Source organism: Salvelinus alpinus, chromosome 29, assembly GCF_045679555.1.
Source record: "Salvelinus alpinus chromosome 29, SLU_Salpinus.1, whole genome shotgun sequence".
In the NCBI taxonomy this organism is placed as follows: domain Eukaryota; kingdom Metazoa; phylum Chordata; class Actinopteri; order Salmoniformes; family Salmonidae; genus Salvelinus; species Salvelinus alpinus.
The window spans coordinates 15,014,962-15,042,844 of NC_092114.1; the positions used below are offsets into that span (position 1 = coordinate 15,014,962).

The 27,883-nt window shown below is 50.5% G+C and overlaps 1 protein-coding gene across 8 annotated transcripts in view; it reads right to left on the bottom strand.

The window, feature by feature from the left end:
- Positions 1–2,188: 2,188 nt before the first annotated feature.
- LOC139559104 (alpha-tubulin N-acetyltransferase 1-like) overlaps positions 2,189–27,883 on the bottom strand; it is a 49,649-nt gene continuing 23,954 nt past the window's right edge. Inside the window, exons 7-13 of one of the 8 annotated variants that reach the window (XM_071374821.1) lie at positions 18,381–18,426; positions 14,029–14,074; positions 11,088–11,162; positions 6,651–6,870; positions 4,227–4,330; positions 3,890–3,962; positions 2,189–3,260 (exon numbers count right to left, since the gene is read on the bottom strand). In XM_071374821.1, coding sequence (XP_071230922.1) covers positions 3,929–3,962; positions 4,227–4,330; positions 6,651–6,870; positions 11,088–11,162; positions 14,029–14,074; positions 18,381–18,426 — 525 coding nt within the window. In that variant the 3' untranslated portion in view covers positions 2,189–3,260; positions 3,890–3,928. Of the gene's footprint in view, positions 3,261–3,365; positions 3,583–3,646; positions 3,963–4,226; positions 4,331–4,987; positions 5,478–6,650; positions 6,871–11,087; positions 11,163–14,028; positions 14,075–18,380; positions 18,427–27,883 lie in introns of those variants that run through there. The other 7 variants (XM_071374820.1, XM_071374822.1, XM_071374816.1 and 4 more) reach the window with 7 other exon arrangements.

Sequence of the window (27,883 nt, forward strand, 5' to 3'; positions counted from 1 at the left end):
GTTTACATCCAGATGTGACGTTTGGCATTCAGGCCAAAGAGTTTAATCTTGGTTTCATCAGACCAGAGAATATTGTTTCTCTGAGAGTCCTTTAGGTGCCTGTTGGCAAACTCCAAGAGGGCTGTCAAGTGCCTTTTACTGAAAAGTGGCTTCTGTCTGGCCACTCTACCATAAAGGCCTGATTGGTGGAGTGCTGCAGAGATGGTTGTCCTTCTGGAAGGTTCTCTCCAGAGAAACTGGAGCTCTGTCAAGAGTCACCATCAGGATCTTGGTCACCTCCCTGATCAATGCCCTTCACCCCAGATTTTTCAGTTTGGCTGGGCCAGCTCTAAGAAGAGTATTGGTGGTTCCAAACTTCTTCCATTTAAGAATGATGGCGGTCACTTTGTTCTTGGGGACCTTTAATGTTGCAGACATTTTTTGGTACCCTTCCCCGTTTACACTGGGAAGCGGCATCTCGAGGAGAAACATCAGAAAGCCATTCACTTTCAATGGAAGGAAAGAGAGAGAAGTCGTGTGGGCAGGGGGAACGTTGAGCGATGCGAGCATGGGTGAGGGAGGTGAACAGGGCGGGACTGTTGATACGTAGCACTACTAGCTTGCTTGCTCGCACTCACATGAGGACGAGGCTAGCGTGGCTAGGAGAGTGCTGCTTGTATAGTGTAAACGGCTGATAAGGGCTCTTCAATCCACGTTGCCAAATTTCAGCGGCAATATTCCTGCTTTAGCGGAGACTACATTCACGGTAAATGCTGCATATGTCAACTCAATTGGAAATTACCTTAATGTATATAGTGAAATCTGTAATGCTTCAGCTTTCCGGATGGAATAGAGCCTTTAAATAACACCTTTATAACCCAGTGAACTACTTCCAATCCCGAGGAAAGGGAACTTTAATTGGTCTGTGCCATTCCAAACCCGAGGAAAGGGAACTTTAATTGGGCTGTGCCATTCCAAAGCCGGGGAAAGGGAACTTTAATTGGGCTGTGCCATTCCAATGCCGGAGAAAGGGAACTTTAATTGGGCCGTGCCATTTCAAAGCCGGGGAAAGGGAACTTTAATTGGGCCGTGCCATTCCAAAGCCGGGGAAAGGGAACTTTAATTGGGCCGTGCCATTCCAAAGCCGGGGAAAGGGAACTTTAATTGGGCTTTGCCATTCCAAAGCCGGGGAAAGGGAACTTTAATTGGGCTGTGCCATTCCAAAGCCGGGGAAAGGGAACTTTAATTGGGCTGTGCCATTCCAATGCCGGGGAAAGGGAACTTTAATTGGGCCGTGCCATTCCAAAGCCGGGGAAAGGGAACTTTAATTGGGCTGTGCCATTCCAAAGCCGGGGAAAGGGAACTTTAATTGGGCTGTGCCATTCCAATGCCGGGGAAAGGGAACTTTAATTGGGCCGTGCCATTCCAAAGCCGGGGAAAGGGAACTTTAATTGGGCCGTGCCATTCCAATGCCGGGGAAAGGGAACTTTAATTGGGCCGTGCCATTCCAATGCCGGGGAAAGGGAACTTTAATTGGGCCGTGCCATTTCAAAGCCGGGGAAAGGGAACTTTAATTGGGCCGTGCCATTCCAAACCCGAGGAAAGGTTACTTTAATTGGGCTGTGCCATTCCAAACCCGGGGAAAGGGAACTTTAATTGGGCCGTGCCATTCCAAACCCGAGGAAAGGGAACTTTAATTGGGCCGTGCAATTCCAAACCCGAGAAAAGGGAACTTTAATTGGGCCATGCCATTCCAATTTGGTAATTTAGGAGTGATGAAGAAATGAAAGATCTCAAAGGAGTTCCTGTCTTGACCGGGGTACTGACTAGTTTCATGTTTAACATGTCATCAGAGCACCAATGTTTTGGTGATGATAGAAATCTGTTTACTGTCATTAGGGCACACTGTAGCAAAACGTTTTCAAACAAAACAAAAATCGCCATTTCTTATTGGATAAATCCAAGTAGTTATTCCCTGTTTTTCAAAATGTTCTTCCATTTTGTGCCGAATGAACACAACCCTGTTTTGTACTGACATGCCTGAGGTTTAGTGGTAGTACTGGACCCAGCCAGTAGAGAGCGCTGCAGCTAGTTCAACAGACTATTATTGTGACGGGGATTTGATTGAACAGTTCATTGATTGTGATTTATAATACATAACACAGACCTAACTCAGAATGCTATTCCAACAACATTAGGGACAAGTCCGTTTCTGTGATCGTCTGTGTAGCCAATTTATTTATAGAAAAAAAACATTGACATTCATAGCATAATACTTTCTCTTCAGATTAAAAAAAAAAAAAAAAAATACATTTGAATGAAATAGTTCAAACAAAATGAATTAAAGTGGCATAAAATATGTCTGGTAAACTCAAGTCTAATGGAATTTCAAGCATGGCTCCATTGCCTTTGCAGATTTAGGAGGTCTGTAAAGCTTCACCATTCACTGCTACATTCTGAACATTGTGCTGTAACCCATCATGTTACACTCTCACACTGTCTATGTCCATCCCAAATGGCACCCTATGACCTGGGCTCTGGTCTAAAGTAGTGCACTAAATAGGGAATAGGGTGCCATTTGGGACAGATCCAAACACTCAGTGATAAGAGACATCTGGCTGACTATTGTTGCGTTCCAACCAAACCCCTCACTCATTCTGTCTTGTTATAAACATACAACCACTAATTAGTGATCAGGAAAGAGGGATGAAGGGAAGTGGAGGAGGATTGGCTTTCTTCTCTTTTATCTCTCTATTCTCTTCATCTGTGGCTCTCTTTTCTCCCCCAGTTTCTCTTGATCCCTAATCATCCGTCTGTTTGTCCGTCTGTCCATGTTGCGTCACCAGGGTCTGGTGTTTCTATACTCCTGCCTGGCCCACTGGGCTGTGTTACAGCAGCTCTTTCCCAGCGTCCACGACCACCCTCCTGTCCCCATGTTCCTCTCAGCCACCTCCAGGGGTCCTCCTCCCCAGGACCTTCCTCCTCTACCTCTGTCCCTCTCAGCCACCTCCAGGGGTCCTCCTCCCCAGGACCTTCCTCCTCTACCTCTGTCCCTCTCAGCCACCTCCAGGGGTCCTCCTCCCCAGGACCTTCCTCCTCTACCTCTGTCCCTCTCAGCCACCTCCAGAGGCCCACCTCCTTCTCCTCCACCCCTCCCTGGCCAGGGCTCTCCCCCTACCCCCATCCGGAGCCCCTTCTCCAGCAGCCTGGTCTCCGTCTCGGCCTGTCTGTCTGGTTCTCTGGTGGTCATCATGGTGTTCTGGGCTCGGAGCGGCTCCTTCCTGGATAGGGGCGGAGGTGGGAGAGACACGGTGAGGTCCAAAATGATTGGGACACTGACTTTGTACATTAATAGACAACTGAATTTGTCCCAATACTTTTGGTCACCTAAAATGGGGGGGGACTTTGTTCAAAAAGTGCTGTAATTTCTAAACATTTCACCCGATATGGATGAAGATACTATAAAATTGAAGCTGACAGTCTGCACTTTAACCTCATAGTCATTATATCATTTCAAATCAAAGTGCAGAAGTACAGAGGCAAAACAACAAATGTGTCATTTGTCCCAATACTTCAGGGAGCTCACTGTATACAGGCAGGGACCTGGACAGGTTGAGACGGAGGGATGAAGAGAGAAGAAGAGCCATGATGGAGGCGATAGAGAAACGGAGAGAGTAAAGAAGGAAGATGAATCATTTGTGTGCCGGAGAGGGAGAACAAAGAAAAGGTAATTGTCAAACACAGGTCTTCTGTAATTCAGGTTTATACGTCACGCTTTCATCTGTATCCGCCCACTATTCAATGCCTTTCCAATCCACTACATACATTTATGATGTACAGTTTGTGAGATGTACAACCTTCCAACAGTGTTTCTATGTGAGGGTGAGTCAGGACTCCTTGGATGTCAAACCTGTCTCTGTGTCTCGGTGGCTCTCTCTGTCCTCCTATGTCAGTCTCTCTGTCTCTCAACACTGGTCTCAAACCTGAGGAGAAACACAACACTAACAGGTCAGAGGTCAGAATGGACCACACAGTACACCCATGGGCATGCTGGGTAATGTAGTTTGTCCCAAATGGCACCCTGTTCCCTATGTAGTGCACTACTTTTAACCAGGGTCCCTAGGGCTCTGGTCAAAAGTAGTGTGCTATATCGGGAATAGGGTGCCTTTTGAGATACAACCGTAGTTCTTAATGGTGTGTTATTACGGTGTACTACACACGTCCCGTAGCCAATCAAATCTGGTTACCTGGCAGTTTGAAGGTGTTCGGCTGTGGCGCCAACAACAGCCCAAATCCCCGGGTGTTGACGTGGCGGCTGTAGAGGTTGTCCCTGGCAACCAGGCCCTGTTGGCTACCACGGCGATGGAGCAGGGAAGGTAGAGAGGATAGGAAGAGCAAGGGAATGTAAAGAAAAAAAGACAAGGTGACAGGAGAGAACAGGGCACAGAGAATGATGTGGGAGAAATGAGGTAGGGAGTGAGACAGAAACAGGGTAGTAAAATAGGGCCAAGGAAAAAGACAAAGAGAAGAATTGTGTTTGAAAGGAAAAAGCAACAGAATTCAACATAACAAAATGAAAACATAATTAGCTAAACAAATGTATAATGCTTGACAAATTATACAAACAATAACAAAAGGTCAATAACCATGTGATGCCAAAATAGATGCTTAGAGTCATGGAGGAGGAGTTAGGGGAAGTAGTAGTGCCTGATGGAAAACCATGTTCTGGTCAATATCAAATTATAGGTCATGTTTCTTATTGGCTACATATTTTCATGACAATGTGAAAAGTCAAGTTTTATATAAAAAATGACTATTGTGAGAAAAAAATAATAATAATAAATAAATTCTGCTGTATAATGAATATGACGACAAAAGTGTTCATATTATTTTAGTGGCTTCGTAACACTGTTAATGAGAGTATTGTAGGTTAAAGGTCAACCTATTAGTGAAATACAAGCTCTAAAATGGCGGACCAGGTGAACAGAAATCAATCTCACTTTTCTAATTTTGTTGGGAGATAAGTTTTAATAGCTTCTTCTAGAAAACGGCAGGCAAAAGTTACAGGCAGCATCATAACTCCCTCAACGGGACGACCAGCACAACTAGGAAAGGTTGAACAAGTTCTAACAGACATAGGGAGTCATATCCCTTCTGTTTCGTAGTAAATTAATTATTGAAATAATACTAAACTCCCTGGGCATGACAGACAGATTGGTAGGTTGCATCCTGATCGTCAACCCTTCTGACTAAGTGTGTACTTGCACACTTCCCGTCATGAATTTAACAATGATGTAAACATCGGGTGGGGTAGGGGGGGGTGGAGTTTCCACCATTGTTAAATCCATGACGGGAAGTGTGCAAGTACACACTTCAAGAGAAGGGTGGAGAATTGGGATGCAGCCATAGGCTAGCTAACAGGCTAAAAACCACAGTCCTTCCTTTAAAAAGGAGCAAAAGGTGGTCAATGGAAGCTGAGCTGTGATCGGTTAAGGGAACTGTCCTCATGTTAAGGATGGAGAGGAGGAGGCAGAGCCAGAGAGAGGGGGATGAGGAAGGAGAAGGATTAGATGATTGAATTTGTGAGAGTGTACAAATCAAATAAAAGGGGGTGGTGTACACAAACGAGAGAACAAGAGAAAGAAAGACAGACGGAGAGAAACAGTGTTTAGAAAGACAGGTCACAGAGAGAGAGAGCAGAGCTGGTCACGCAGGACAATTAGATAGGAGAGAGAGAGAGCAGGAGGCTTGGAATCAGAGAGAGCAGAGCTGGTCACGCAGGACAATTAGATAGGAGAGAGAGAGAGCAGGAGGCTTGGAATCAGAGAGAGCAGAGCTGGTCACGCAGGACAATTAGATAGGAGAGAGAGAGCAGGAGGCTTGGAATCAGAGAGAGCAGAGCTGGTCACGCAGTTCAATTAGATAGGAGAGAGAGAGAGCAGGAGGCTTGGAATCAGAGAGAGCAGAGCTGGTCACGCAGGACAATTAGATAGGAGAGAGAGCAGGAGGCTTGGAATCAGAGAGAGCAGAGCTGGTCACGCAGGACAATTAGATAGGAGAGAGAGAGAGCAGGAGGCTTGGAATCAGAGAGAGCAGAGCTGGTCACGCAGGACAATTAGATAGGAGAGAGAGCAGGAGGCTTGGAATCAGAGAGAGCAGAGCTGGTCACGCAGGACAATTAGATAGGAGAGAGAGAGAGCAGGAGGCTTGGAATCAGAGAGAAGGCACTTTACCCAGGGGTCCTGTCCCAAATGACACACTATTCCCTATATAGCAGAACGAGAATAGTGTGCCATTTGGGATGCAACCACAGTGCACTGAGGCTGGCTCTTTAGCATGGAACAACACTCTTAAAGAGAGGAATGCTGTGTCCCGCTGCCAAGCCTTCGAACCCTGGCAGAGACACAGACAGGCCCTCAGCATAGAACACACACTGGCATTCAGCTATACTGCTGTAACACCTCTCACACAAATCCTGGGTTGAGTTACATACAGTTTTCAATCAAGTAGTAGAAGTAGGGTTGATAATTTCACTCAACGTTCCCAAAAATTCCCACGTCGCATGATTCCCTCTGCTTATTCCCTCCTGATTCCCGTGAATCAGGAATCACTCCGACCGAGATTCCTGGAAAACCAGGATATTTCGGGACCTATTCACAGGAATACCATACCTGGTGCGCTTTGCCCTGCAGTTGAGGCTGTTGATGAGTGGAGGGTGGGGGTTCGGGCCCCTGTTGCCCCCAGGGGCAGGTGCCGGGGCCAGGGCCGGATCGGGACGCTGGCGGCCCCTGCTTGGGGAGCACGGGGAGGATACCGACAATGGGGGAGAAAGGGGAGGAGCCGCGTGACGACACAAAGGCCAGGGAAGAGCCCTCTGCTCCTCTCGCACAGCTGTAGACAAAACCACGAGGGAGAGGGGGAGACAATACCATGAGGGAGAGGGGGAGACAATACCACGAGGGAGAGACAATACCATGAGGGAGAGACAATACCATGAGGGGGAGACAATACCATGAGGGAGAGGGGGAGACAATACCACGAGGGAGAGACAATACCATGAGGGAGAGACAATACCATGAGGGAGAGGGGGGAGACAATACCACGAGGGAGAGACAATACCATGAGGGGGAGACAATACCATGAGGGGGAGACAATACCATGAGGGAGAGACAATACCACGAGGGGGAGACAATACCACGAGGGGGAGACAATACCATGAGGGGGAGACAATACCATGAGGGGGAGACAATACCATGAGGGAGAGGGGGAGACAATACCATGAGGGAGAGGGGGAGACAATACCATGAGGGAGAGGGAGAGACAATACCATGAGGGAGACAATACCATGAGGGAGAGGGGGAGACAATACCACGAGAGAGAGGGGGGAGACAATACCACGAGGGAGAGACAATACCATGAGGGAGAGGGGGAGACAATACCACGAGGGAGAGGGGGAGACAATACCATGAGGGAGAGACAATACCACGAGGGAGAGACAATACCACGAGGGAGAGACAATACCATGAGGGAGAGACAATACCATGAGGGAGAGGGGGAGACAATACCATGAGGGGGAGACAATACCATGAGGGAGAGGGGGAGACAATACCATGAGGGAGACAATACCATGAGGGAGAGGGGGAGACAATACCATGAGGGAGAGACAATACCACGAGGGAGAGGGGGAGACAATACCATGAGGGAGAGGGGGAGACAATACCATGAGGGAGAGACAATACCACGAGGGAGAGGGGGGAGACAATACCATGAGGGAGAGGGGGAGACAATACCACGAGGGAGAGGGGGGAGACAATACCATGGGGGAGACAATACCACGAGGGAGAGGGGGAGACAATACCATGAGGGAGAGGGGGAGACAATACCATGAGGGGGAGACAATACCATGAGGGAGAGACAATACCATGAGGGAGAGACAATACCATGAGGGAGAGGGGGAGACAATACCACGAGAGAGAGGGGGGAGACAATACCACGAGGGAGAGACAATACCATGAGGGAGAGGGGGAGACAATACCACGAGGGAGAGGGGGAGACAATACCATGAGGGAGAGACAATACCACGAGGGAGAGACAATACCATGAGGGAGAGACAATACCATGAGGGAGAGGGGGAGACAATACCATGAGGGGGAGACAATACCATGAGGGAGAGGGGGGAGACAATACCATGAGGGAGACAATACCATGAGGGAGAGGGGGAGACAATACCATGAGGGAGAGACAATACCACGAGGGAGAGGGGGAGACAATACCATGAGGGAGAGGGGGAGACAATACCATGAGGGAGAGACAATACCACGAGGGAGAGGGGGGAGACAATACCATGAGGGAGAGGGGGAGACAATACCACGAGGGAGAGGGGGGAGACAATACCATGGGGGAGACAATACCACGAGGGAGAGGGGGAGACAATACCACGAGGGAGAGGGGGAGACACAGTGATGACTGTCAAACAGAGTACCACATTATTCAGAATCTAACACAAACTGATCTCAGTGCAGTGCATCATCACTAGCCTGACTAGTGTCTCTGACGGACACTCATAAACAGGGCTATCTTTGATTAAGGCTTCGTGAATCTCACTGCTCCATTCATAAACAACGGTTATATAAAACTCTATCCAACTATGTTGACATTTCACTGAGGCCAGAAGACAAACCAATCAACTGCACAGAGACACTATGAAGTGTGACTGGGACAGAGAGGTTCGACAGTACATTTTATCATCAGCGGTACATCCTAACGTTTACAGAGCTGTTATCAATGCTTACCCCTGGTGAATGGCTCAGTGGCTTTCAAACTAAACTGACCTAACCAGGCAGAAGAGACGCCACACAGATGCCAACCGCCCTACAGCACTGTGTTTACAACGGGTGCAACGAAGCGAGAAATATCTCTCAGAGTAATGATGTTTACTCTCCAGAGAAAATACTATGTATCTTCATCGGGCTGTCATACGATGTCGTGACTGTATTTTAGTGTATTTAGTGTACTGTATTGTATTTTAGTACAACGTAAATTATGTAACGCTGCTACACTATATATACAAAAGTATGTGGACACCCCTTCAAATTAGTGGCTATTTCAGCCACACCCGTTTGCTGACAGGCGTATAAAAAAATAAAATCGAGCACACAGCCATGCAATCTCCATACGGAAACATTGGCAGTAGAATGGCCTTACTGAAGAGCTCAGTGACTTTCAACGTGGCGCCGTCAGCGTGGCACCGTCAGCGTGTCACCGTCAGCGTGGCACCGTCAGCGTGGGACCGTCAGCGTGGCACCGTCAGCGTGGCACCGTCAGCGTGGCACCGTCAGCGTGGCACCGTCAGCGTGGCACCGTCAGCGTGGCTCCGTCAGCGTGGCACCGTCAACGTGGCTCCGTCAACGTGGCTCCGTCAACGTGGCTCCGTCAGCGTGGCGCCGTCAGCGTGGGGCCGTCACCGTCAGCGTGGGACCGTCAGCGTGGCACCGTCAGCGTGGGACCGTCAACGTGGCACCGTCAACGTGGCACCGTCAGCGTGGGACCGTCAGCGTGGGACCGTCAACGTGGCTCCGTCAACGTGGCTCCGTCAGCGTGGGACCGTCAGCGTGGCACCGTCAGCGTGGCACCGTCAGCGTGGCACCGTCAGCGTGGGACCGTCAACGTGGCTCCGTCAACGTGGCTCCGTCAGCGTGGGACCGTCAGCGTGGCACCGTCAGCGTGGCACCGTCAGCGTGGCACCGTCAGCGTGGGACCGTCAGCGTGGGACCGTCAGCGTGGGGCCGTCAGCGTGGCGCCGTCAGCGTGGCGCCGTCAGCGTGGCGCCGTCAGCGTGGGGCCGTCAGCGTGGCGCCGTCAGCGTGGGGCCGTCAGCGTGGCGCCGTCAACGTGGCACCGTCAGCGTGGGACCGTCAGCGTGGGACCGTCAACGTGGCTCCGTCAGCGTGGGACCGTCAGCGTGGCACCGTCAGCGTGGCACCGTCAACGTGGCACCGTCAGCGTGGGACCGTCAGCGTGGTACCGTCAGCGTGGGACCGTCAGCGTGGCGCCGTCAGCGTGGCACCGTCAGCGTGGCGCCGTCAGCGTGGCGCCGTCAGCGTGGGGCCGTCAGCGTGGCGCCGTCAGCGTGGGGCCGTCAGCGTGGCGCCGTCAACGTGGCGCCGTCAGCGTGGCACCGTCAGCGTGGGACCGTCAGCGTGGGACCGTCAGCGTGGCGCCGTCAGCGTGGCACCGTCAGCGTGGCACCGTCAGCGTGGGACCGTCAGCGTGGCGCCGTCAGCGTGGCGCCGTCAGCGTGGGACCGTCAGCGTTGCGCCGTCAGCGTGGCACCGTCAGCGTGGCACCGTCAGCGTGGGACCGTCAGCGTGGGACCGTCAGCGTGGGACCGTCAGCGTGGGACCCTCAGCGTGGCGCCGTCAGCGTGGCGCCGTCAGCGTGGCGCCGTCAGCGTGGGACCGTCAGCGTGGCACCGTCAGCGTGGGACCGTCAGCGTGGTGCCGTCAGCGTGGTGCCGTCAGCGTGGTGCCGTCAGCGTGGTGCCGTCAGCGTGGCGCCGTCAGCGTGGCGCCATCAACGTGGCGTAGCGCATAAAAATCATCTGTCCTCAGTTGTAACACTCACTACCGAATTCCAAACTGCCTCTGGAAGCAACGTCAGCACAAGAACTGTTTGTTGGGAACTTCATGAAATGGGTTTCCATGGCCTAGTAGCCGCACACAAGCATAAGATCACCATGCGCAATGCCAAGCGTCACTCTGGAGGAGTGGAAACGCATTATCTGGAGTGATGAATCACGCTTCACCATCTGGCAGTGGAAAGCCTTCCCAGAAGAGTGGAGGCTGTTACAGCAGTAAATGGGGGACCAACTCCATATTAATGCTCATGATTTTAGAATGAGATGTTTGACGAGCAGGTGTCCACATACTTTTGGTCATGTAGTGTATGTTCCAACTACTACTACATGGGCTGGTTTCCTGGTTTTTCCTGGACACAGGTTAAGCCTAGTCCTGGAATAAGAAGAGGACTAGCCTTAATCTGGGACTGGGAAACTGGCCCATTAGGGTTTAGCCTGTATGTGTTCTGTCCATAGGTCAACGGTGGCCTACCTTCTCTCTCCATCAGTGAGTAGGGCTTGATCTCTCCGTCCGGCTTTTTGGGGGGAACCTTTCTCAACTGGGCCGCTGTTGAAGAATACAGTCAGCAATGGGGAAAACATTATGGCAACCTTATGGCAACCTTATGGCAACCTTATGGCAGGCCAGGGTACAAAGTGAGTAGACCTAAACATGCCGTCTTACCTTCATACAAACAAGCATCCTACTGGACGTACACTATACCTAAACTCAGCAAAAAAAGAAACGTCCTCTCACTGTCAACTGCGTTTATTTTCAGCAAACTTAACATGTGTAAATATTTGTATGAACATAAGATTCAACAACTGAGATATAAACTGAACAAGTTCCACAGACATGTGACAGAAATTGAAATGTGTCCCTGAACAAAGGGAGGGTCAAAATAAAAAGTAACAGTCAGTATCTGATGTGGCCACCAGCTGCATTAAGTACTGCAGTGCTTCTCCTCCTCATGGACTGCACCAGATTTGCCAGTTCTTGCTGTGAGATGTTACCCCACTCTTCCACCAAGGCACCTGCAAGTTCCCGGACATTTCTGGGGGGGAATGGCCCTAGCCCTCACCTTCCGATCCAACAGGTCCCAGACGTGCTTAATGGGATTGAGATCCGGGCTCTTCGCTGGCCATGGCAGAACACTGACATTCCTGTCTTGCAGGAAATCACTCACAGAACGAGCAGTATGGCTGGTGGCATTGTCATGCTGGAGGGTCATGTCAGGATGAGCCTGCAGGAAGGGTACCACATGAGGGAGGAGGATGTCTTCCCTGTAACGCACAACGTTGAGATTGCCTGCAATGACAACAAGCTCAGTCCGATGATGCTGTGACACACCGCCCCAGACCATGACGGACCCTCCACCTTCAAATCGATCCCGCTCCAGAGTACAGGCCTCGGTGTAACGCTCATTCCTTCGACAAATAAACGCGAATCCGACCATCACCCCTGGTGAAACAAAACCGCGACTCGTCAGTGAAGAGCACTTTTTGCCAGTCCTGTCTGGTCCGGCGATGGTGGGTTTGTGCCCATAGGCGACGTTGTTGCCGGTGATGTCTGGTGAGGACCTGCCTTACAACAGGCCTACAAGCCCTCAGTCCAGCCTCTCTCAGCCTATTGCGGACAGTCTGAGCACTGATGGAGGGATTGTGTGTTCCTGGTGTAACTCGGGCAGTTGTTGTTGCCATCCTGTACCCGGTGTGATGTTCGGATGTACCGATCCTGTGCAGGTGTTGTTACACGTGGTCTGCCACTACGAGGACGATCAGCTGTCCGTCCTGTCTCTGTAGCGCTGTCTTGGGCGTCTCACAGTACGAACATTGCAATTTATTGCCCTGGCTACATCTGCAGTCCTCATGCCTCCTTGCAGCATGCCTCCTTGCAGCATGCCTAAGGCACGTTCACACAGATGAGCAGGGAACCTGGGCATCTTTCTTTTGGTGTTTTTCAGAGTCAGTAGAAAGGCCTGTTTAGTGTCCTAAGTGTTCATAACTGACCTTAATTGCCTACCATCTGTAAGCTGTTAGTGTCTTACCGACAGTTCCACAGGTGCATGTTCATTAATTGTTTATGGTTCATTGAACAAGCATGGGAAACAGTGTTTAAACTCTTTACAATGAAGATCTGTGAAGTTATTTGGATTTTTACGAATTATCTTTGAAAGACAGGGTCCTGAAAAAGGGACGTTTCTTTTTTTGCTGAGTTTACTATAATCCTGAGCAAATGTCTTTGTCCAAGAGCATTATGGTAGACATTTTGAGGAGACATTGAATTGTAGTGGGTAGAGCTATATATACACACAGGTAGGTAGAGCCACACACACACACACACACACACACAGGTAGAGCCACACACACACAGGTAGAGCCACACACACACACACACACAGGTAGAGCCACACACACACACACACACACACACACACACACACACACACACACACACACACACACACACACACACACACAGGTAGAGCCACACACACACACACACACACACACACAGATAGAGCCACACACACACACACACACACACACACACACACACACACACACACACACACACACACACACACACACACACACACACACACACACACACACACAGGTAGAGCCACACACACACACACACACACACACACACAGGTAGAGCCATACATACACACACACACACACACAGGTAGAGCCACACACACACACACACACACACACACACACACACACACACACACACACATAGAGCCATATATACACACACACACACAAAGGTAGATCCATATACACACACACGCACAGGTAGAGCCATATATACACACATATCTCTACTTGTCTCATATGTGTGTATATGGCTCTGGTAGTGTGTGGGACTACAAACAGGTCTATTATTATCAGTGGTGTGGGGAAGGCAGCCAGGGACGTGTTAGGGGTGGTGTATCTATCTGATCTCAGGGTAACCATAGCAGCCTGGTACCTGGGAGACTAGCTCCAGTATATGATCATATATCTACAGTATATTGTAGATTGTGTCATATATTGGACCAAGCCTGGGAGAGAAGCAGGGTAGTGATACACGAGAAAACAAAGAGAGACAAGAGAGAGAGAGAGAGAAAGAGAGAGAGAGAGAGAGAAAGAGAGAGAAGACAAGAGAGATAGAACGAGAGAGAGGACAAGAGAGAGAGAGAGAGAGAGAGAGAGAGAGAGAGAGAGAGAGAGGACAAGAGAGAGAGAGAAAGAGAGAGAAAGAGAGAGAGAGAGAGAGAGAGAGAGAGAGAGAGAGAGAGAGAGAGAGAGAGAGAGAGAGGACAAGAGAGAGACAGAGGAGAAACAAAGGGATAGAGCAGCTAAACCAGGAAGTAAAGGGGGAGTGGATGCGAGAAAGGAGGTAGGAGAAGAAGAAAAGAAAGAGATTGAGAGTTCCTTACAAAAAGCCGTACATTCCCTGATCCGTCAGAGGAGAGGGAGTCGAGCCTGTGAAAGTTTGGTGAAACAAAAGCTGCGTTTGGAAACCGGAATAACAGAAAATTCAACTGGGAAGTAGTGTCACAGAACAGCCCTTTCCAGGGGTGGTGACTCTCCAAAAATGTACATTATCCTGGAGGAGGGTGCAAATACCAGCAGCATACCACCCTGCATATCACTGCTGGCTTGCTTCTGAAGCTAAGCAGGGTCGGTCCTGGTCGGTCCCTGGATGGGAGGCCAGATGCTGCTGGAAGTGGTGTTGGAGGGCCAGTAGGAGGCACTCTTTCCTCTGGTCTAAAAAATATCCCAATCCCCCAGGGCAGTGATTGACACAGCCCTGTGTAGGGTGCCGTCTTTCGGATGGGACGTTAAACGGGTGTCCTGACTCTCTGAGGTCATTAAAGATCCCATGGCACTTATCGTAAGTTAACCCCGGTGTCTTGGCTAAGTTCCCAAGCTGTCCCTCAAACCATCACGGTCACCTAATCATCCCCAGGTAACAATTGGCTAATTCATACCCCTCCTCTCCCCTGTAACTATTCCCCAGGTCGTTGCTGTAAATGAGAATGTGTTTTCAGTCAACTTACCTGGTAAAATAACGGGGAATTGGGACTTTTTTGTTGTTGAACTTGTGTTCATTTAATGAAAATATTACAATATAGTACATCTCAAAAAGTGTTTTTTCAGCTTCTCTTGGAGTTCAGATTGACTTCTTGGGACTGAACACAGTGTACATTTCTGCTACATACTTGTATTGGCAATGTGTCTCTACAGACAGTATTATCAAATCATAAACACGCTGCTACAGATTTGGGTCTGGTATGAAACCTTTGAGTGGTTTAAGACCAAATACATGCATTGACAGGATGATGTCAAATCTATCTATCTACAGTGCCTAAGTATTCAGATCCATTGACTTTGTTACGTTACAGCCTGATTCTAAAATTGATTAAAAAAAAAATATATATCCTCAATCTACACACAAAACCCTATAATTACAAAGCAAAAACAAGTTTAGAAATGTTTGCTATTTTATAGAAATAAAATGTATATCACATTTACATAAGTATTCAGACCCTTTACTCAGTGAAGCACCTTTGGCAACGATTACAGCCTCGAGTCTTCTTGAGTATGACGCTACAAGCTTGGCACACCTGTATTTGGGGAGTTTCTCCCATTCTTCTCTGCAGATCCTCTCAAGTTCTGTCAGGTCGGATGGGGAGTGTCGCTGCACAGCTATTTTCAGGTCTCTCCAGAGATGTTCGATCGGGTTCAAGTCCGGGCTCTGGCTGGGCCACTCAAAGACATTCAGAGACTTGTCCCGAAGCCACTCCTGTGTTGTCCTGTTGGAAGGTGAACCTTCATCCCAGTCTGAGGTCCTGGGCGCTCTGGAGCAGGTTTTCATCAAGGATCTTTCTGTACTTTGTTCCGTTGATCTTTGCCTCGATCCTGACTAGTCTCCCAGTCCCTGCTGCTGAAAACCATCCCCACAGCATGATGCTGCCACCACCATGCTTCACCGTAGGGATGGTGCCAGGTTTCCTCCAGATGTGAAACTTGGTATGCAGGCCAATGTTTTCAATCTTGGTTTCATCAGACCAGAGAATCTTGTTTCTCATGGTCTGAGTCTTTAGGTGCCATTTGGCAAACTCCAAGTGGGCTGTCATGTGTGGCTTCTGTCTGGCTACTTTACCATAAAGGCCTGATTGGTGGAGTGCTGCAGAGATGGTTGTCCTTCTGGAAGGTTCTCCCATCTCCACAGAGGACCTCTGGAGCTCTGTCAGAATGACCATCGGGTTCTTGGTCACCTTCCTGACCAAGGACCTACTCCCCCGATTGCTCAGTTTGGCCGAGCGGCCAGTTCGAGGAAGAGTATTGGTGGTTCCAAACTGCTTCCATTTAAGAATGATGGAGGCCACTGTGTTCTTGGGGACCTTCAATGCTGCAGAAATGTTTTGGTACCCTTCCCCAGATCTGTGCCTCGACAAAATCTTGTCTCATAGCTCTACGGACAATTCCTTCATCGTGGTATGGTTTTTGCTCTGACATGCACTGTCAACTATGGGACCTTATATAGACAGGTGTGTGCCTTTCCAAATCATGTCTAATCAATTGAATTTACCACAGGGGGACGTTTCTGTCAGTGCAGAAACTACACCATGAAGTCCAAGGAACTGTCTGTACATCTCAGAGATAGAATTGTGATGAGTCATATATCTGGGGAAGGGTATAAAACTATTTTGTGTGTGGTTCCAAGATCACAGTCGTCTCCATTATTGGGAAATTTAAAAAAATATGGAACTACCCAGACTGCCTAGAGCTGGCCGTGCGACCAAACTGAGCAAGAAGGACCTTGGTCAGAGAGGTGACCAATAAACCAATGACCACTCTGACAGAACTACAGAGTTCCTTGGCTGAGATGGTAGAACCTGCTTTGAAGGACACAGCCTCTACAGCACTTCACCAATATGGGCTTTAAGGAGTGGCCAGACGGAAGGCACTCCTGAGAAAAAGGCACATGACAGCACACCTGCAGTTTGCAAAAAGCCATTTGAAAATATTCTGTTGCCTGATGAGACAAACATTTAACTATGTTGTGCTATGTCTGGAGAAAACCGGGCACAGCTCATCACCCGTCTAACACCATCCCTACCGTGAAGCATGGTGGTGGCAGCATCATGCTATGGGGATGCTTTTCAGTGCCAGGGACTGGGAGACTGGTAAGGATAGAGGGAACAATGAATGGAGCCAAATACAGGCAAATCCATCATGAGAACCTGCTTCAGAGTTCAAACAACCTTAAATTGGGCCAAAGCAATACTGGAATGGCTTCAGAACAGCCAAAACCCAGACTTGAATACCATTGAAAATATATGGAAAGACTTGAAGATTGCTGTTCACCGCAACTCCCCATCTAATTTTAACAGAGCTTGAGAAAATATGCAAGGAAGAATGGGAGAAAATCCTCAAATCCAGATGTCCAAAGCTGATACAGACATACCCAAGACGACTCAAAGCTAATACAGACATACCCAAGACGACTCAAAGCTAATACAGACATACCCAAGACGGCTCAAAGCTGATACAGACATACCCAAGACGACTCAAAGCTGATACAGACATACCCAAGACGGCTCAAAGCTGATACAGACATACCCAAGAGGCTCAAAGCTGATACAGACATACCCAAGACGGCTCAAAGCTGATACAGACATACCCAAGAGGCTCAAAGCTGATACAGACATACCCAAGACGACTCAAAGCTGTAATTGCTGCCAAATGTGCTTCTACAAAGTATTGATTCAGGGGTATGAACACTTATGTAAATTAGCTATTTCATTTTCATTTCTAAAAACCTGTTTCACCTGTCATTATGGGGTAGTTATGTAGATGGGAGAAGAACAAAAAATATTTAATACATTTTGAATTCAGGCTGTAAAAAGTCAAGGGGGTATAAAGGCCTCGGCATGCTTCAGTAAGTCTGGCACCTAGCCAAACTCGGCTAGATGAACCGAACGAGTCTGCTCTCGCATTCTCCCTTAAAAGACCTTCGCTTGAAAAACAAGAAAAAAAAACGGAAATATACTGTTTGTCCATTTTGAGACGCCATAGCTAGACGCCACTTCCTCAAAATAGTCAGAAATCTGTCAATAATTTTGACGTTTTTGCAGAGGAGATATTAGGTGCGTAATTTTACATTAACTAAGATGTTTGGTGCAGTATTTCTCAATGAAAAAATATGCATGAAAACGAGTCGTCTCTCGTTGAATGACAACAAAGACTTTATTGAAGAATCCCTACTGTTGACCAATCACCAACGAAGGGGCGGAGACTTGGGCTTGCCTCCAGAAAATATTTTGTGTGCCCGAACAGCCGAAAAAAGGCAAAAAGACGTGACAAAATGGCATCATAATACATGCAAACTCTTCTGAACTGTTTTAGCTAGGAAGAATCGAGACACCATGAGTCAGCTGCAAACACTAGGGTGTCTGTTTTAGTGGGAACAGAGAGAGGCAGCCTACTCCACGTTAGACGTGACACTAGAAGGCACCTGTGAGGGTGTGGATGCCCACGCTAGTTCAAACCATACTCCTATTACCACACCACCACAGGCATGAGGAGACGACTGTTGGTGCGGCCAAATGGCACTCTATTTCCTATTTAGTGCACTACTCTTGACCAGGACCCACAGGGCTCTAGTATAAAGTAGTGCACTATATAGAGAAAAGAGAAACATTTGAGACACAACCCAGTTACACAACACTATTCATCCAAAACAACACAGATAGAATTAAGATATATTCTGGAATATTACCTGATCTTTTGGCGAAGAAACCGTCAAACACCACAAAGTTATTGACCTAGAAAGAGAGAGGGAGGAGGGGGGTCAGGAAGAGAGAGAGAGGGAGGAGGGGGGGTCAGGAAGAGAGAGAGAGGGAGGAGGGGGGGTCAGGAAGAGAGAGAGAGGGAGGAGGGGGGGTTAGGAAGAGAGAGAGAGAAAGGAGGGGGGGTCAGGAAGAGAGAGAGAAAGGAGGGGGGGGGTCAGGAAGAGAGAGAGAAAGGAGGGGGGTCAGGAAGAGAGAGAGAGGGAGGAGGGGGGTCAGGAAGAGAGAGAGAGAAAGGAGGGGGGGTCAGGAAGAGAGAGAGAGGGAGGACGGGGGTCAGGAAGAGAGAGAGAGGGAGGAGGGGGGTCAGGAAGAGAGAGAGAGAAAGGAGGGGGGGTCAGAAAGAGAGAGAGGAGGGGGGTCAGGGAGAGAGAGAAAGGAGGGGGGTCAGGAAGAGAGAGAGAGAGAGGAGGGGGGTCAGGAAGAGAGAGAGAGGGAGGAGGGGGGGGTCAGGAAGAGAGAGAGAGAGGGAGGAGGGGGTCAGGAAGAGAGAGAGAGAGAGAGAGAGGGAGGAGGGGGGTCAGGAAGAGAGAGAGAGAGAAAGGAGGGGGGTCAGGAAGAGAGAGAGTGAAAGGAGGGGGGTCAGGAAGAGAGAGAGAGAAAGGAGGGGGGTCAGGAAGAGAGAGAGAGAGGGAGGAGGGGGGTCAGGAGGAGAGAGAGAGAGAGAGAAAGGAGGGTGGTCAGGAAGAGAGAGAGAGAAAGGAGGGGGGGTCAGGAAGAGAGAGAGAGAAAGGAGGGGGGGTCAGGAAGAGAGAGAGAGAGAAAGGAGGGGGGGTCAGGAAGAGAGAGAGAGAGGGGGGTCAGGAAGAGAGAGAGAGGGAGGAGGGGGGGTCAGGAAGAGAGAGAGGAGGGGGGTCAGGAAGAGAGAGAGAGAGGGAGGAGGGGGGGTCAGGAAGAGAGAGAGAGAAAGGAGGGGGGGTCAGGATGAGAGAGAGAGAGGGAGGGGGGGGTCAGGAAGAGAGAGAGAGAAAGGAGGGGGGGTCAGGAAGAGAGAGAGAGAGGGGGGGGGTGAGGAAGAGAGAGAGAGGGAGGAGGGGGGGTCAGGAAGAGAGAGAGAGGGAGGAGGGGGGGTCAGGAAGAGAGAGAGAGAGGGAGGAGGGGGGTCAGGAAGAGAGAGAGAGAAAGGAGGGGGGTCAGGAAGAGAGAGAGAGAGGGAGGAGGGGGGTCAGGAAGAGAGAGAGAGAAAGGAGGGGGGGTCAGGAAGAGAGAGAGAGAGGGAGGAGGGGGGGTCAGGAAGAGAGAGAGAGAAAGGAGGGGGGGTCAGGAAGAGAGAGAGAGGGAGGAGGGGGGTCAGGAAGAGAGAGAGAGGGAGGAGGGGGGGTCAGATAGAGAGAGAGAGGGAGGAGGGGGGGTCAGGAAGAGAGAGAGAGAAAGGAGGGGGGGTCAGGAAGAGAGAGAGAGAAGGAGGACGGGGGTCAGGAAGAGAGAGAGAGAAAGGAGGGGGGGTCAGGAAGAGAGAGAGAGAAGGAGGACGGGGGTCAGGAAGAGAGAGAGAGAGAAAGGAGGGGGGTCAGGAAGAGAGAGAGAGAGGGAGGAGGGGGGTCAGGAAGAGAGAGAGAGAAAGGAGGGGGGGTCAGGAAGAGAGAGAGAGAAAGGAGGGGGGGTCAGGAAGAGAGAGAGAGAAAGGAGGGGGGGTCAGGAAGAGAGAGAGAGAGAGGAGGGGGGTCAGGAAGAGAGAGAGAGAAAAGAGGGGGGGTCAGGAAGAGAGAGAGAGAAAGGAGGGGGGGTCAGGAAGAGAGAGAGAGAAAGGAGGGGGGGTCAGGAAGAGAGAGAGAGAGAGGAGGGGGGTCAGGAAGAGAGAGAGAGAAAGGAGGGGGGTCAGGAAGAGAGAGAGAGAAAGGAGGGGGGTCAGGAAGGGAGGGAGGAGGAGGAGAGAGAGAGAGAGGGAGGAGGGGGGTCAGGAAGAGAGAGAGAGAAAGGAGGGGGGGTCAGGAAGAGAGAGAGAGAGGGAGGAGGGGGGTCAGGAAGAGAGAGAGAGAAAGGAGGGGGGTCAGGAAGAGAGAGAGAGAGGGAGGAGGGGGGTCAGGAAGAGAGAGAGAGAAAGGAGGGGGGGTCAGGAAGAGAGAGAGAGAGGGAGGAGGGGGGGTCAGGAAGAGAGAGAGAGAGGGAGGAGGGGGGGTCAGGAAGAGAGAGAGAGAAAGGAGGGGGGGTCAGGAAGAGAGAGAGAGGGAGGAGGGGGGGTCAGGAAGAGAGAGAGAGGGAGGAGGGGGGTCAGGAAGAGAGAGAGAGGGAAGAGGGGGGGTCAGGAAGAGAGAGAGAGAAAGGAGGGGGGGTCAGGAAGAGAGAGAGAGAAGGAGGACGGGGGTCAGGAAGAGAGAGAGAGAAAGGAGGGGGGGTCAGGAAGAGAGAGAGAGAAGGAGGACGGGGGTCAGGAAGAGAGAGAGAGAAAGGAGGGGTTCAGGAAGAGAGAGAGAGAGGGAGGAGGGGGGTCAGGAAGAGAGAGAGAGAAAGGAGGGGGGGTCAGGAAGAGAGAGAGAGAAAGGAGGGGGGGTCAGGAAGAGAGAGAGAGAAAGGAGGGGGGGTCAGGAAGAGAGAGAGAGAGAGGAGGGGGGTCAGGAAGAGAGAGAGAGAAAAGAGGGGGGGTCAGGAAGAGAGAGAGAGAAAGGAGGGGGGGTCAGGAAGAGAGAGAGAGAAAGGAGGGGGGGTCAGGAAGAGAGAGAGAGAGAGGAGGGGGGTCAGGAAGAGAGAGAGAGAAAGGAGGGGGGTCAGGAAGAGAGAGAGAGAAAGGAGGGGGGTCAGGAAGAGAGAGAGAGAGGGAGGAGGGGGGTCAGGAAGAGAGAGAGAGAAAGGAGGGGGGGTCAGGAAGAGAGAGAGAGAGGGAGGAGGGGGGGTCAGGAAGAGAGAGAGAGAAAGGAGGGGGGTCAGGAAGAGAGAGGGAGAGGAGGGGAGGTCAGGAAGAGAGAGGGAGAGGAGGGGGGGTCAGGAAGAGAGAGAGAGGGAGGAGGGGGGTCAGGAAGAGAGAGAGAGAAAGGAGGGGGGGTCAGGAAGAGAGAGAGAGAAGGAGGACGGGGGTCAGGAAGAGAGAGAGAGAAAGGAGGGGGGTCAGGAAGAGAGAGAGAGAGGGAGGAGGGGGGTCAGGAAGAGAGAGAGAGAAAGGAGGGGGGGTCAGGAAGAGAGAGAGAGAAAGGAGGGGGGGTCAGGAAGAGAGAGAGAGAAAGGAGGGGGGGTCATGAAGAGAGAGAGAGAGAGGAGGGGGGTCAGGAAGAAAGAGAGAGAAAGGAGGGGGGGTCAGGAAGAGAGAGAGAGAAAGGAGGGGGGTCAGGAAGAGAGAGAGAGAAAGGAGGGGGGTCAGGAAGAGAGAGAGAGAAAGGAGGGGGGGTCAGGAAGAGAGAGAGAGAGAGGAGGGGGGTCAGGAAGAGAGAGAGAGAGTGAGGAGGGGGGTCAGGAAGAGAGAGAGAGAAAGAAGGGGGGTCAGGAAGAGAGAGAGAGAAAGGGGGGGGGTCAGGAAGAGAGAGAGAGAGAGAGAAAATAGGGGGGGGTCAGGAAGAGAGAGAGAGAGAGAGGGAGGAGGGGGGTCAGGAAGAGAGAGAGAGGGAGGAGGGGGGTCAGGAAGAGAGAGAGAGAAAGGAGGGGGGTCAGGAAGAGAGAGAGAGAAAGGAGGGGGGGTCAGGAAGAGAGAGAGAGAGGAAGGAGGGGGCGTCAGGAAGAGAGAGAGAGAAAGGAGGGGGGTCAGGAAGAGAGAGAGAGAGGGAGGAGGGGGGGTCAGGAAGAGAGAGAGAGAAAGGAGGGGGTGTCAGGAAGAGAGAGAGAGAGGGAGGAGGGGGGGTCAGAAAGAGAGAGAGAGAAAGGAGGGGGGGTCAGGAAGAGAGAGAGAGAAAGGAGGGGGGGTCAGGAAGAGAGAGAGAGGGAGGAGGGGGGGTCAGGAAGAGAGAGAGAGAGAAAGGAGGGGGGGTCAGGAAGAGAGAGAGAGGGAGGAGGGGGGTCAGGAAGAGAGAGGGAGAAAGGAGGGGACAGGGTAAGGAAGAGAGAAAGAAGGGGACAGGGTCAGGAAGAGAGAGAGAGAGAAAGAAGGGGACAGGGTAAGGAAGAGAGAAAGTAGGGGACAGGGTCAGGAAGAGAGAGAGAGAGAAAGAAGGGGACAGGGTCAGGAAGAGAGAGAGAGAGAAAGAAGGGGACAGGGTAAGGAAGAGAGAGAGAGAGAGAGAAAGAAGGGGACAGGGTAAGGAAGAGAGAGAGAGAAAGAAGGGGACAGGGTGAGGAAGAGAGAGAGAAGGGGACAGGGTCAGGAAGAGAGAGAGAGAGAAAGAAGGGGACAGGGTAAGGAAGAGAGAAAGTAGGGGACAGGGTCAGGAAGAGAGAGAGAGAGAAAGAAGGGGACAGGGTCAGGAAGAGAGAAAGTAGGGGACAGGGTCAGGAAGAGAGAGAGAGAGAAAGAAGGGGACAGGGTCAGGAAGAGAGAAAGTAGGGGACAGGGTAAGGAAGAGAGAAAGTAGGGGACAGGGTCAGGAAGAGAGAGAGAGAGAAAGAAGGGGACAGGGTCAGGAAGAGAGAGAGAGAAAGAAGGGGACAGGGTCAGGAAGAGAGAGAGAGAGAGAAAGAGTGATGACACTAAATCACCAGGTAGATGATAGATACATGACATCCAGGTAATGTATTTAGTCTGTTTAACAGAATCATAAACCATAGGGCCAGCATGATAAATAAGGCTTTGGAGGTTATTAACAGAATCATAACCATAGGGCCAGCATGATGAGTAAGGCTTTGGAGGTTATTAACAGAATCATAAACCATAGGGCCAGCATGATGAATAAGGCTTTGGAGGTTATTAACAGAATCATAAACCATAGGGCCAGCATGATGAATAAGGCTTTGGAGGTTATTAACAGAATCATAACCATAGGGCCAGCATGATGAGTAAGGCTTTGGAGGTTATTAACAGAATCATAAACCATAGGGCCAGCATGATGAGTAAGGCTTTGGAGGTTATTAACAGAATCATAAACCATAGGGCCAGCATGATGAGTAAGGCTTTGGAGGTTATTTCAGTCTGGAGGACACACTGTGGTGTAATCACAAACAGGAAGTGACTCATCGAGTGCATCCCAAATGTCACCCTATTCTCTTTATAGTGTACTACTTCTGGCCAGAGCCCTATGGGTAACGTAGTGCACTACTTCTGACCAGAGCCCTATGGGTAACGTAGTGTACTACTTCTGACCAGAGCCCTATGGGTAACGTAGTGTACTACTTCTGACCAGAGCCCTATGGGTAACGTAGTGCACTACTCCTGACCAGGGCCCTATGGGTAACGTAGTGCACTACTTCTGACCAGAGCCCTATGGGTAACGTAGTGCACTACTTCTGACCAGGACCCTATGGGTAACGTAGTGCACTACTTCTGACCAGAGCCCTATGGGTAACGTAGTGCACTACTTCTGACCAGAGCCCTATGGGTAACGTAGTGCACTACTTCTGACCAGGGCCCTATGGGTAACGTAGTGCACTACTTCTGACCAGAGCCCTATGGGTAACGTAGTGCACTACTTCTGACCAGGGCCCTATGGGTAATGTAGTGTACTACTTCTGACCAGGGCCCTATGGGTAATGTAGTGCATTACTTCTGACCAGGGCCCTATGGGTAACGTAGTGCACTACTTCTGACCAGAGCCCTATGGGTAACGTAGTGTACTACTTCTGACCAGGGCCCTATGGGTAACGTAGTGCACTACTTCTGACCAGAGCCCTATGGGTAACGTAGTGCACTACTTCTGACCAGAGCCCTATGGGTAACGTAGTGCACTACTTCTGACCAGAGCCCTATGGGTAACGTAGTGCACTACTTCTGACCAGAGCCCTATGGGTAACGTAGTGCACTACTTCTGACCAGAGCCCTATGGGTAACGTAGTGCACTACTTCTGACCAGGGCCCTATGGGTAACGTAGTGTACTACTTCTGACCAGGGCCCTATGGGTAACGTAGTGCACTACTTCTGACCAGAGCCCTATGGGTAACGTAGTGCACTACTTCTGACCAGAGCCCTATGGGTAACGTAGTGCACTACTTCTGACCAGAGCCCTATGGGTAACGTAGTGCACTACTTCTGACCAGAGCCCTATGGGTAACGTAGTGCACTACTTCTGACCAGGGCCCTATGGGTAACGTAGTGCACTACTTCTGACCAGAGCCCTATGGGTAACGTAGTGCACTACTTCTGACCAGAGCCCTATGGGTAACGTAGTGCACTACTTCTGACCAGAGCCCTATGGGTAACGTAGTGCACTACTTCTGACCAGGGCCCTATGGGTAACGTAGTGCACTACTTCTGACCAGAGCCCTATGGGTAACGTAGTGTACTACTTCTGACCAGAGCCCTATGGGTAACGTAGTGCACTACTTCTGACCAGGACCCTATGGGTAACGTAGTGCACTACTTCTGATCAGAGCCCTATGGGTAACGTAGTGCACTACTTCTGACCAGAGCCCTATGGGTAACGTAGTGTACTACTTCTGATCAGAGCCCTATGGGTAACGTAGTGCACTACTTCTGACCAGAGCCCTATGGGTAACGTAGTGTACTACTTCTGACCAGAGCCCTATGGGTAACGTAGTGTACTACTTCTGACCAGAACCCTATGGGTAACGTAGTGCACTACTTCTGACCAGGACCCTATGGGTAACGTAGTGCACTACTTCTGATCAGAGCCCTATGGGTAACGTAGTGTACTACTTCTGACCAGAGCCCTATGGGTAACGTAGTGCACTACTTCTGACCAGGGCCCTATGGGTAACGTAGTGCACTACTTCTGACCAGAGCCCTATGGGTAACGTAGTGCACTACTTCTGACCAGGGCCCTATGGGTAACGTAGTGCACTACTTCTGACCAGAGCCCTATGGGTAACGTAGTGCACTACTTCTGACCAGAGCCCTATGGGTAACGTAGTGCACTACTTCTGACCAGAGCCCTATGGGTAACGTAGTGTACTACTTCTGACCAGAGCCCTATGGGTAACGTAGTGCACTACTTCTGACCAGAGCCCTATGGGTAACGTAGTGCACTACTTCTGACCAGGGCCCTATGGGTAACGTAGTGCACTACTTCTGATCAAAGCCCTATGGGTAACGTAGTGTACTACTTCTGACCAGAGCCCTATGGGTAACGTAGTGTACTACTTCTGACCAGAACCCTATGGGTAACGTAGTGCACTACTTCTGACCAGGACCCTATGGGTAACGTAGTGCACTACTTCTGACCAGAGCCCTATGGGTAACGTAGTGCACTACTTCTGACCAGGGCCCTATGGGTAACGTAGTGCACTACTTCTGACCAGGGCCCTATGGGTAACGTAGTGCACTACTTCTGACCAGAGCCCTATGGGTAACGTAGTGCACTACTTCTGACCAGGGCCCTATGGGTAACGTAGTGCATTACTTCTGATCAGAGCCCTATGGGTAACGTAGTGCACTACTTCTGACCAGAGCCCTATGGGTAACGTAGTGTACTACTTCTGACCAGAGCCCTATGGGTAACGTAGTGCACTACTTCTGACCAGAGCCCTATGGGTAACGTAGTGTACTACTTCTGATCAGAGCCCTATGGGTAACGTAGTGCACTACTTCTGACCAGAGCCCTATGGGTAACGTAGTGTACTACTTCTGACCAGAGCCCTATGGGTAACGTAGTGTACTACTTCTGACCAGAACCCTATGGGTAACGTAGTGCACTACTTCTGACCAGGACCCTATGGGTAACGTAGTGCACTACTTCTGATCAGAGCCCTATGGGTAACGTAGTGTACTACTTCTGACCAGAGCCCTATGGGTAACGTAGTGTACTACTTCTGACCAGGGCCCTATGGGTAACGTAGTGCACTACTTCTGACCAGAGCCCTATGGGTAACGTAGTGCACTACTTCTGACCAGAGCCCTATGGGTAACGTAGTGCACTACTTCTGACCAGAGCCCTATGGGTAACGTAGTGCACTACTTCTGACCAGAGCCCTATGGGTAACGTAGTGCACTACTTCTGACCAGGGCCCTATGGGTAACGTAGTGCACTACTTCTGACCAGAGCCCTATGGGTAACGTAGTGCACTACTTCTGACCAGAGCCCTATGGGTAACGTAGTGCACTACTTCTGACCAGAGCCCTATGGGTAACGTAGTGCACTACTTCTGACCAGGGCCCTATGGGTAACGTAGTGCACTACTTCTGACCAGAGCCCTATGGGTAACGTAGTGTACTACTTCTGACCAGAGCCCTATGGGTAACGTAGTGCACTACTTCTGACCAGGACCCTATGGGTAACGTAGTGCACTACTTCTGATCAGAGCCCTATGGGTAACGTAGTGCACTACTTCTGACCAGAGCCCTATGGGTAACGTAGTGTACTACTTCTGATCAGAGCCCTATGGGTAACGTAGTGCACTACTTCTGACCAGAGCCCTATGGGTAACGTAGTGTACTACTTCTGACCAGAGCCCTATGGGTAACGTAGTGTACTACTTCTGACCAGAACCCTATGGGTAACGTAGTGCACTACTTCTGACCAGGACCCTATGGGTAACGTAGTGCACTACTTCTGATCAGAGCCCTATGGGTAACGTAGTGTACTACTTCTGACCAGAGCCCTATGGGTAACGTAGTGCACTACTTCTGACCAGGGCCCTATGGGTAACGTAGTGCACTACTTCTGACCAGAGCCCTATGGGTAACGTAGTGCACTACTTCTGACCAGGGCCCTATGGGTAACGTAGTGCACTACTTCTGACCAGAGCCCTATGGGTAACGTAGTGCACTACTTCTGACCAGAGCCCTATGGGTAACGTAGTGCACTACTTCTGACCAGAGCCCTATGGGTAACGTAGTGTACTACTTCTGACCAGAGCCCTATGGGTAACGTAGTGCACTACTTCTGACCAGAGCCCTATGGGTAACGTAGTGCACTACTTCTGACCAGGGCCCTATGGGTAACGTAGTGCACTACTTCTGATCAAAGCCCTATGGGTAACGTAGTGTACTACTTCTGACCAGAGCCCTATGGGTAACGTAGTGTACTACTTCTGACCAGAACCCTATGGGTAACGTAGTGCACTACTTCTGACCAGGACCCTATGGGTAACGTAGTGCACTACTTCTGACCAGAGCCCTATGGGTAACGTAGTGCACTACTTCTGACCAGGGCCCTATGGGTAACGTAGTGCACTACTTCTGACCAGGGCCCTATGGGTAACGTAGTGCACTACTTCTGACCAGAGCCCTATGGGTAACGTAGTGCACTACTTCTGACCAGGGCCCTATGGGTAACGTAGTGCATTACTTCTGATCAGAGCCCTATGGGTAACGTAGTGCACTACTTCTGACCAGAGCCCTATGGGTAACGTAGTGTACTACTTCTGACCAGAGCCCTATGGGTAACGTAGTGCACTACTTCTGACCAGAGCCCTATGGGTAACGTAGTGTACTACTTCTGATCAGAGCCCTATGGGTAACGT